The 11,004-nt window shown below is 44.4% G+C and overlaps 1 protein-coding gene across 1 annotated transcript; it reads left to right on the forward strand.

The window, feature by feature from the left end:
- Window positions 1-844: 844 nt before the first annotated feature.
- LOC147889590 (shikimate O-hydroxycinnamoyltransferase-like) lies at window positions 845-2,655 on the forward strand. The gene is made up of 2 exons (XM_087391506.1): window positions 845-1,473; window positions 1,713-2,655. The coding sequence occupies exons 1-2, from the start codon at window positions 1,066-1,068 to the stop codon at window positions 2,637-2,639; spliced, it is 1,335 nt and encodes a 444-aa protein (XP_087247632.1). The 5' UTR covers window positions 845-1,065; the 3' UTR covers window positions 2,640-2,655.
- Window positions 2,656-11,004: the final 8,349 nt, after the last annotated feature.

An 11,004-nucleotide genomic window follows, 5' to 3' on the forward strand; every position in this document is an offset into this window, starting at 1 on the left:
GGACACTAGATACCATACCAAGAGCAACAACAACAACGACGACGATAGAAAACAAGACAAGGAATGTATTTTAATGCAAAGATACGTGCTAGCAACGTGTTCATATTTGCAACGCAAGGAAGGTGTGTGGTGTGGTGAAGTCCAACACGAACAAAGCGTTACAACTTAATAACAAAGTAAAGTGATTTGAATTGTGGATTTAGGCAACCTCCCAATGATTCTTCCGAGGCTTAGCATTTATGGTTCCAATTCCCTAGTATTTTTTGTCATACACACTGCACCATTCTTCATCGTTTCTATCCTCTCCTCAACAGTCCGCAAATAGTTCCATCTCCATCGCCTTCGACGTCCGAATCGAACCTTGCTATTACGATTCTGGAATTGATAGTTTTGTCTTCTTAATTTTTTCATCGTTTCTATCTTTTCATCAATCAACAGTAGTTCCTCCTCCACAATGGATACTTCTTCAGCGCTTTCCTGCTTCATGCTTGCTTTGCTGAACAATAGTTCCTGATGCACCGCCTTCCACGTTCGAAACCTGTTATTCTGGGACCCATGTTTGGCCTTATTAATTCCTTATGAGAGAATGTTTCCCTGCTTCATGCTGCTGCTCCAGAGTCCAGTGCTCCTCCATACTCCTGAGTCCTCGTCCAGGCAAACGCTCCTGTTTGTTGCGGTGACGAACTCCTTAAATGCAAGCCCTCGTCTTCGAACTTTCCCGTCATTTGGAAACTTGCCACGTTCAGACTCTCAGCACGTCCTCCGCCCACGACTGTCAGTGTCCGGGACTGCCTCACCGTCGCTCACGGGCCACCTCAATGAATAGTTTGTTTTCACGCGTCTTGCATCTTTAGGCCTCGTCACCCATTCGGAACGTGATTGCGTATTCGAATTCCATTCCTCTTGCTTTTCTGCATCGTTCCCGTACTTGGGAGAGCTTGAAACGTTAACGTGCGGATATACGATGCCCTGATCGTCGATGCTTGTTGATGATCCACATCAGTATCTTGTTGATGAAAGCATCGCCTGCATGAAGCTCTGTTTCTGAACTACATTATCTCCTCTATGAAGATTACGGTCAGAAAGTCGGTTTTGGTGCGCCCTGTGTATCCCACTCCGCGTCGAGTTGTGTGGAACTCCAACATTGACCTCGTCATCTCTCGCATGCATACGCCTTCTGTCTACTTTTACAGATCGGACGGAAGCCCGGACTTTTTCTCCTTCGAGCATCTCAAGGAGGCCTTGGCCAGAACCTTGGTACCGTTTTATCCCCTTGCTGGACGGCTGAAACCAACAGACGACGGAAGGATTGATATCGACTGTAATAACGAGGGGGTGCTGTTCGTAGAAGCAGCCTCCGATGTTTTCATGAGCGACTTCGGTGATTTTACACCCAGCTTGAGGATGAAACAGTTGATTCCCAAAGTCGATTATACGAAGGGCATGAACAGTTTTCCTCTTCTGGTGGGCCAGGTAGGCATTCTCACGGAGTCGATCTTTGGTCAGAAGCCGACCATGAAATATTTCCTTTCTCTCCTCTTTGTGTACTCGCTATCAGCGTGCATGTTTTTGTTTTCAGCGAGATACTTTTCTGCCCAAAATTTAGTGTCGCAGGCCTGTGCACTTTTCTGACCTTGTGAATTCGTTCGTTGTACGAAGAGCAGTCATACATGAACTTTAGATGTGATTCCTTCTTTTTATTGGTGTTGCAGATAACATTTTTCAAGTGCGGAGGAGTGGCGTTAGGCCTGGGGTTGCAGCACCAGGTAGCGGACGGGTTGTCAGGGCTACATTTTGTGAACTCGTGGGCGGACGTGGCGAGGGGGAAGGGGGTGGGGATGAAACCGTTCATTGACAGGACGCTGTTGAGGGCGAGGGAACCACCGAAGCCAAGGTTCGAGCATGTGGAGTTCCAGACACCACCAAAGATGATACAGAAAAAGCAGCAAGAAGCAGAGGAAGAGAATGAAGAGAAGGAGGTTGTCACAGAAACGTTCGTCTTCAGCAGAAAGCAACTCGAGGGCCTCAAGAAAACGGTGGTGGATGGTGATGAAAATAACTGCGCAGTTACTGCCCCCTCTTTTAGCACGTATGAGGTGCTGGCCGCCCACGTGTGGCGTTGTGTCTGCTTAGCTCGTAATCTTCCTGAAATGCAGCCCACCAAACTCTTCATCGCCACAGATGGCCGGCCACGCCTCCGCCCACCGCTCCCTGCTGGCTACTTCGGCAACGTCATCTTCCCCGCCACGCCCCTCGCCTTGGTCGGTGAGGTCCTCGCACGTCCCTTAGTTGCCATAGCAACCCAAATTCGCAACACGTTGACTTGCATGGATGACGAATATCTACGATCGTCACTCGATTATCTGGAGTTGCAGTCCGATCTCATGGCTCTGACACGAGGGGAGCATACATTCAAGGCCCCGAATCTAGGGATTACTAGTTGGGCGCGACTTCCCATTTACGAGGCTGATTTTGGGTGGGGCCGACCGCTTTACATGGGCCCTGCCTATGTGGCCTTTGAGGGCCTTGCCTATGTGCTACCTAGCCCCTCTACTAATGGTGTTGATAGCTTGCGTGTATGCTTAGCCCTTCCACTAGCCCACATGCATCGCTTTCGTACGCTCATTTATTGCTTTTGATACCTCGTCTCTCCTTTCGGTTCTTTTCTCATCTTTGAGTGCTCATAGGAAAGTGTTAAATCAAATTACTTTTTCATTCTTTTCTAGATTTTCAAACTATGTTCCTGGTCTTGGTGTTCAAACCTATTAAAGCCATATATTCTTGTGTCAATAAAGGTAGATTCTTTCGATGTAGCATGATTGAATTGCTCATTGAATGCTTCTTGTTCTTGTTAACAAACACATGTACACGAATGAGATATTTCCTCATTGATTTTACACTTGGAGTACAAACTTTCGATAGTACTCATCCACATTTAACATGAACACAATGTAATTGGTCGCCTTGGCCTTGCTAATCTCATTGAGTAGCTCAAGGTCATTCTCTTCTTCACTATGACTCCTATAGCTAAGAATTGTTCACTAGTTCTCAATGCATTGGACATGCTTTTTTCCTTGGTTGTAACATTAACTATTTAAAAGCTAGTGGTAATATCCTAGGTTAACTATGCAATGTGTCGAAAATGCATTTGTGTTAATGGATAGCCACAAGTGAGGTTGAATATACAGATAGATTATGTAGTGACTTAAGATGAAACCGCGAAAGAGTGACAACCACAAAGGCACTACAATGGAAACAAGAGAACACCCAAAACACTCTCTTGGAAGAGAAGAGGACAATGAAGACCAAAGTTAACCATTTGGCCTTTTATGCAAGTCACCTTTTGAAGGGAGTGCCAACCCTTTTCCTTTTTAGCACTCTCCCTCACTTTACAACCATGGGCTCTTGGGCTCGTAGGGTGCCAAGGCATATTGCTATTCTTACCAACTCTCCCTACTAGCAGAAATAGCGCTTGTGTTAACCATATTAAAGTGCTTGGGACAAGCCTGGCATTAGGAGGTGGTCGTAACTGGTTCCCAAAAGCACTTGTGTTAGCCTCACCACTCCTAGGCTCAGGTGAAACTCCATGAGTGCCCTCACACCTTCACCTATTTGGGGTTCAAACCTCATAGACTAGGCTCAAAACCTAGAGTAACAAGGCTAGGCTTCTGCAAGACACCCCACGACAACCCTAAATGTTGCTGGGAAGCCTTTTCTTCGGAATATTTGGGGAACAAACTCCCTGAGTTTGAGTTGTATTCCGTCCGTGGCTATTTTCATTGGTGTCGCTATTTCCTGTGGATGTGGAGCTGAACATTGCAAGATGCATGCACTCTTCATGGCCCAAACGTGTGCATCTCCTTATTCCTGGTATGCACCTCCTTGTTCTGGGCGGGGGCAGTTGGAACATACAACTTGTGCCTAGGATCCTTGAATCCTTGGACTTTGGAGCGGGTCTTTAGGTATTTGGGGATCAAATTCCCTGAGTTTGAGCTATACTCCTTCCATGTGCACATTGAATGTAATCATTGACCTTGGTGTATTTGGGTATCAAATTCCCTTGAGCTTGTCCTGTTGATGTAGATCATTTGGCTTGGTCACCTTTACTCATTGATTACCTTGCATTTGGCGGCTGTACTCTATGGATGTTAACATGCCCCCTTTCCTGCTGCTGATCCATCTTGCCACGTTGGAGGAGGTTGGTGGAGAGGATGGCGTAGCGGTCCAACTGCCTGGATGTGAGGTGAGCGAGGTACGAGCAGTACCTCCAAAAATGGGTGGCATGCATATCCTCGTGAGTGCAGAGGGGATGCCCATGGAGGTTGAAGACGCGGAGGTGCAAGTCCTAGAACTGAGTTGGACCAGTGTCAGGATTGAAGACAATCTGGCTGATCCAATTGTGGATGTGGTCATCGGATGAGGCGGCTTTGGACCAGACGCCAATAAACATCTTCAAGGGGAGACCTTGGCGGGGGTGGTGGAGCTCCTTCATCGGAAAGTGGCATGGGCTCTAGCTTTATGGGGCTAGCAGGAGTCACAGCATCAGTGCTTTGTACAAAATGTGCTGCTTTGAGCAGCATGTTGAAGGCTTCATCGGGGAGGTCAACCGGAGCATTGGAGGTGATGGACTAGGAGGGACCATGCTATGTAGTGGTGGTGTTGGAGGCATTGGACGAGTACTCGGGCAATGTTGTCTGAGGAAGAGGAGGTTAGGTAGCTTGTTGGGTGGGTTGGGTGGGATCTAGGAGAGGCGGTAATGGAATATATGCACGGGGGGCAGTGGTATGAAAGAGGGTGAGTGCATTTTGTTCCTCGTCCTCGATTATGTATGCTACATGAATTGTTTCAAAATTGCTCACCAAGGACTTAAGTGAGTCTTGGAGAGCTTATAGCACCCGACTAAAGAGTATTATTATTCCGAGGGGTTGGTAGGTGGTGGACTGGTAGGCCACATGATGTCCTTGAGCTTGGACTGCTAAGGCTCAGCCATTGGTCTACATCCAATTTATGTTTGCATGTAGACTTTTGGGAGTGCAAACCCATGGCATTTCCTCGGGCTTTGCAAGTTGCATCACTTCATCATCCGCAGGATAATTAAGGGACTCAGTGATGATGTGGCACCATCCTTGAAAATTAAGAAGAATGGGATGGGCGGATAGGGTTTGGAGATCGGAGGGGCGGAGAAGGATAGGGAGATGGGCTGAAGGTCAAGAGAGAAATATCACATGGCTAAGATGGGGCAGTAGTAATCAGGATTACGACGGAGAATAGTTTGGAGGGCGTTAGGCGGTAGTGGAGTAAACAGTGTAACATCTAGTTCGAGAACTATAACCTCAAAATGAGAACTCTAGAGGAATCTTTCAAAGATTCCCTTCTTTTCATGTGAACTTTACATATTTTTTAAAAAGATGGCCATTTTACATAATGTCTTTTGACAAAAGACATAAAAACCATCTTTTTTTGAAAAAATTTCGACAATGCTTTTTGCACAAAACAGGCATGAAAACCTTTACTTAGAATAAAAAATCCACATAAAATACAATAATGTCTCAAAACCATTACAATATGGACCTATGCATCCAATGCAAATAAAAGGACCATGGCATGACATGTTTCAAAAGTCTAATATGCTAGAAATTACATTGTTTCACAAATATACATGCCATTGATTCTACAAAGAATAGTACTCATCCTCAGATCCTATACCTTCAAATGCACTAGAGCTAAAGCTTTGTGGGGTAAAAGTTGTAAGAGCCTTCCTCCTCCAAACTATCCACTAGAACATTCTCTGAGTTAACCTAGCCAAGTTGAGATGCCACCCTCTTTCTTGCATGGCATGTCTTGGCTTTAACTTGTGCACTACATCCAATCAATGTCTTTGGAATCTTTCAGGATAATGTCATGTATTGTGTCGCCTTTGGTAATTGCCCTGCTTGTCTCAATTGAAATGCATATATCAAAATATCTAACCCAATTTCTCAGTCAATGATATCATCTACCAATCTGTACCTTGCTTGCTTTATGCAACCAAGCTATATGCTTGGTCAATGATATCATTGACCGAGTGAGCCAAAACCTTTGAAAGCTCTCAATTATTTACAAAAAAAATGTAAATTTTTTGTAGATTCATATATTGGTAGTTTTGACATTATAAATGAGCTCGTAAGGCCCTAAAACCCTAAAAACAGCTGCAAACACAAATACCTTCTGACACTCTTTTTAAAATGCCCAAAGGAAAAAGCATGCACCCATGTGCTAGGTCATGAAAGTGGTCCAACACGTGTCCTCTTGGAAAAGGCAGTGATATGATCCCTGAATCTCAAGTAGGCTAGACATGTACATAGGAAATGCTCCTCTGTCTCAACCTCCTCCAGTGTATACAGCCTAGAAATCTGCTACATTTGGGGTGTGCTTGTGGTTCTCCTTGTCTCGATCCTTTGCTAGTGGGAAGAGACCCGTATATGCCCAATGGCAATCCTCAATGAATGTGAGACTCATCTATCCTCTAAGTGCTAGGGTCTGACAATCACTCCATCCTCAGGTACTCTTAGGAAGTGATCATGATAGAATTGGACCTTGGTTCCATATGATAGTGTCGATCTCAATTTCATGGGATCTAGAGGGTAGGGCATCCAAACTTATTGAAAAGGCGTGATCCGATCCATCTGCATACTGGGATTGGCAAACCATTTAGATATAACACGTTTGATCGATGATATCATCGACCTGGCACGCTTGGTCGATGATATCATCCAAACGTGCACCAGGTCGATGATATCATCGACCTAACACGTGGGCACATGCTTTCCCTCTGGGCATTTTCAAAAAAGTGTCGGAAGGTATCCGTGTTTGCAGCCATTTTTAGGGTTTTGGGGCCTTCCGAGCTCATATCTAATGTCAAAACTACCAAAATATGAATCTACAAAACTTTTATATTTTTCCTCAAGTAATTTAAAGGTTTTGGCTCACTCGAATAAAAGTTTTCCATTTTTTCTATATGTAATTTAAAAAGTGGGTGAAAAGTCTCATTTGGACAATAATGAGTAGAACATACTATTAGGTGCAACAAGTTAAGATAATAAAAGTTATTTTTTGATAAAAATAAAAAGGGCAAGGGAAGGTAAAATCTTTAAGACTTTGAGAATATAGAAAATCGAAAGATATTTTGCAATATAGTGGAGGCCCTTTTTAATTTATAAGCATGATGTTTGAAAAATGTATGAATTCTATAAGTTTTTAGTTTTTGACTACGCAAAATATAGCTTTTTTCTAAAAAAGTTATAATTTTAATGAATTTTTTAAGGAATATTAAAATAGGTACCAATGCTACATACCTGAAATAGATGTTACACTGTTAGTAGTGAGGTCTAGGTGGAAGATAAGGTTTTGTGCACGGAGTGCATCGAAGTTCATTTGCAGGGTTTGGGTGATGGTGCATGGTGCAAGTGTATACATGGCTAATGATACAGACACCTCCTTGTACATCCTCAACTCCTACTGCTCATGGTCTTCCAACCCTGACTCCTCAGAGTGGCGGGTGGCGCGTTGGCTTTCGATTTCTTCTTAGAGGGAGACCATGAGGTTCCTCTCTTATGCCAGGAGATCCTATAAGGAGCAAATCTGTTGGTCGTGGGACTCCTATGTGTGGTCATACCACTACTCTACTTGTGCTTACTGCTCCAGCGTCGTGCACAGGGCTGATTCTTCCATGTCCATCTGTTCCATGAGCATTTGGACTAGGGATTCACTGGTGGCAAGGTCATCCTTGACTTTCATCAGAGTGAGCTCGAGCTTTTCCACCTTAGCTCGATATTCTTCGGCTCGACTGAGTGCGGCATGGCCCATTGCTTGAGCTGCGACCGTGGTCGACTGGCTTTCATGCACCAAGAGCTGGGCTTGGATGATATTGGAGGAGAATTGTGAGGCTTGCTCCTACCTCCTCTGTAAGATCGTGCGAGTGACTTGCGGCACTTGTGCCATCGCTTCAAAGAGATTCATCTCCATGACATCTATGCATGATAACTGTTCTGCCGTCATGTGGCTATAGCGCCCCATTGTTCTGTACTGGGGCACGCTGCAAAATTGTATGGCCTCTGCTAGGCCTACCCATGGCATGGAAGAGGTGCCGATGGTGAAGGATGCTGTCTCCTGAGGGGTGGTGGAGACTGAGACGAAGGGAGCAGCAAGGGTGATCGATGCAGTTTCGGCTCCTCTATGGAGGCCAATATCGATGATGCTTGTTTCTGTCTTGTCTTGCTAGGTCTATACGGGACCAGTGGCTGATTTCTCGATGAGGCCGAAGCCGAATGGCGAATGTTGTCTTTTCAAGTAATAGAGGACTAGCATGTACAACATGGGATTGCCGATGATGTCCCCATGGGTGCTGAGATCATCTCTCATCTGGCTGTAGTAGTAGTTAGCCCAGTTCGTCTCTTAGAAGTTCACCATTCTCAGCAAGATATTGCGCACAACGCGGATTGATGATGGTCCATGTGCTTCACTTGAGTGAGCTATTGCTTGAGGTCCTAGCCTAGGGGTAGCCCATTGGCCAAGTAGTGGTTGATTTGGTAGTCCATTCTGGAATGACATTGAGGAAGAAGAGGGAAGAGTTGGGGAGATCATCTTCTACTCCCATTGGAGCTTCGCCATTTCGGATCCTCGATAGGTGGTCGGCTAGAATGTGGGTTTTGCCCTTGCGCACAATGATTGTAAAGTCAAATTCTAGTAGGATCAGCATCCACCTCATAATGCATCCAATCATGTAGGGTTTCTTGATGGTCCACAAAGAAGACAAACTTGTTGGCTAACAAGTAGTGCATGAACTTCTTGATTGCATAGACCATGGCGAGACCCTCTCTCTTGGTGGTGGTGTAGTTAACTTCGGCCTTAAAATATACCGAGTAATCCAAATTATGCTCCCCGGGCTGGGCTAACACACATCCAATGGCAAAGTTAGAGGCATCAATGTGGACGTGGAATATTAAATTCCAGTCGGGAGACCTCACTACTGGGGCAGTGGCTAGAGCTAGCTTGAGGGTTTCAAAGGATGTTTGGCATTCTTCAGTCCACTCGAAGGATACTAGCAATTTGTATAACGAGTAGGCTATGTTGGCGTAGAACAAGATAAATCTCCTATAGTAGCCCGTATGGCCAGTAAATCGTTGGACTCCCTTAGCAGTGGTGGGAGGTGGTAACTCCAAGATGAGTTTGATTTTGTTGTGGTTAGTGGAGATTGCATTTTGGGACACTATGTGACCCAGGATGACACCATGTTTGACCTAAAATTGACACTTAAGGGGGTTGAGGGATATGCGGTATAAGCGGCACTTCTCGAGGACAAGCCTAAGATACTTCAAGTAGTTATCCCATTTTGAGGACAAGCCTGAGATACTTCAGGTGGTTATCCCATTCTCGAGGACAAGCCTGAGATACTTCAAGTGGTTATCCCATTTCGAGTTCACGCAAATATTATCCAAGAAGACTTCCACAAAGTCCCTCAGGTATTCCTTGAAAATACCGTAAGTATCATACATTGGAAGGTAGCCGGGGCATTGGTTAATCCGAATATCATAACCCTAGCTGCATATACACCCCATTCGGTTGCAAAGGCGGTCTTGTGTTGATCTTGGGAGGAATCGAGACTTGGTTGTAACCTGAAAAAACATCTAGGAAGCTATACGCTTCCTTTCTGGCTACCCTTTCTAGAACATGTTCCGTGAATGGCAAGGTGTAGTGGTCACGTCTTGTGGCCACATTAACCTTCTTCAAAGCCTTGGGTTTTGGTCAAAAATTTCCTCTCCACATTCCGTGAAGCCATTGCTTGAGTTGAATTTGCCTTGCCTCCGTGCTTGTGCCATATAATTTGTGAATGATATCCCAAGCTTCTTTAGGTATTCTACCTTCTTGATGTGAGGGATGAGTGTATCAGAGATACATAAAGACATCCAATCAATACCTTTCTTGAACTTTCACCCATGTTTTGTACTCCAATTTCATCCCATGGCAACTTTGGGCATTCATCTTCACCCGTGATCAATCTCCAAACATCTTTTCCCATGAGGAAGCTTTCCATTCTATAAGACCAAGCGCTATAATTATCCTTTGTCAATTTTTCACCCACTATTTGGGTTACTTGAGTGATCTCACCTATTCTTGATTGACAATTCTTACTTCAAATGCAACTTAGCAAGTCTCAAATCAATGGCGCTTTTCTGATTTTTATAAGCACACTCAATGCAAGTGAGGTAAATGGCATCCAAATATGAGAATTCACTCTCTTTTCAAGTGTTCACACTTGCTCAAATCGTAATGTTTCCCACTTTCTGTAAATGTGCATATTTTGGCATCAAACGGCCACCAAATGCCTTCCAAACTTGCCCATGCAATAAATTTATCCCACACTTTTGGGCATCATATGCATCTAATTCTGGGCATACACACCCTCATATGCATTCCCCAATTCAAATTTAGTGGAAAAAGCTTATTTCAAGTGCTCTAATGCATTCATGCTTCACCGAGCATTTAACCTCCGATATCAAATCACTTCTCTGTCCAAATGTGCAACTTTCTGATTTTGGCATGCAATTCCCACAAGCAAATGCTATCCCACATGGCAATTCCTTCCACTGTGCTACCCACGGGTACTATGCCAATCTTTGCAATGAACAATAGCACTAAATACTGGAAGAAAGTAGCGAGTGCTTACTTGATCTCAAAGGAAACGAGCATCAATATTTTCAAGTAACCTCAAATCCACTCCAAGTGTCAAATGCCCTTCTTGACCTCTATTAACCATGAAGCAGTTGTCCTTGTATTCTCTTTAAGGGAACTTAGCAACTTTTAAAAAGAAGACATCCATGATTCAACAAAAGGAGAGAGGGAGAGAGTGCTCAAGGGTCTTAAAGTGTATTTACACCTTGTCTTAGACCCAAACCCTTTAGGTACCTTAGAACTAAAGTGGAATTCTCCTATTAAACAAAGTTTTGGAGACATAGTCAAGTCATG

This window comes from Dipteris shenzhenensis, chromosome 20, assembly GCF_047967505.1.
Source record: "Dipteris shenzhenensis isolate YYH24624 ecotype China chromosome 20, Dip_SZ_1.0, whole genome shotgun sequence".
In the NCBI taxonomy this organism is placed as follows: Eukaryota; Viridiplantae; Streptophyta; class Polypodiopsida; order Gleicheniales; family Dipteridaceae; genus Dipteris; species Dipteris shenzhenensis.

What these genes read in the sequence shown, in the direction of transcription:
- LOC147889590 (XM_087391506.1), top strand. Translation starts at nt 1,066, where the DNA reads ATGAAGATTACGGTCAGAAAGTCGGTTTTGGTGCGCCCTGTGTATCCC. An exon ending in TTCCTCTTCTGGTGGGCCAG is followed by an intron (nt 1,474 to 1,712) that starts GTAGGCATTCTC and finishes TTGGTGTTGCAG; the next exon opens with ATAACATTTTTCAAGTGCGG.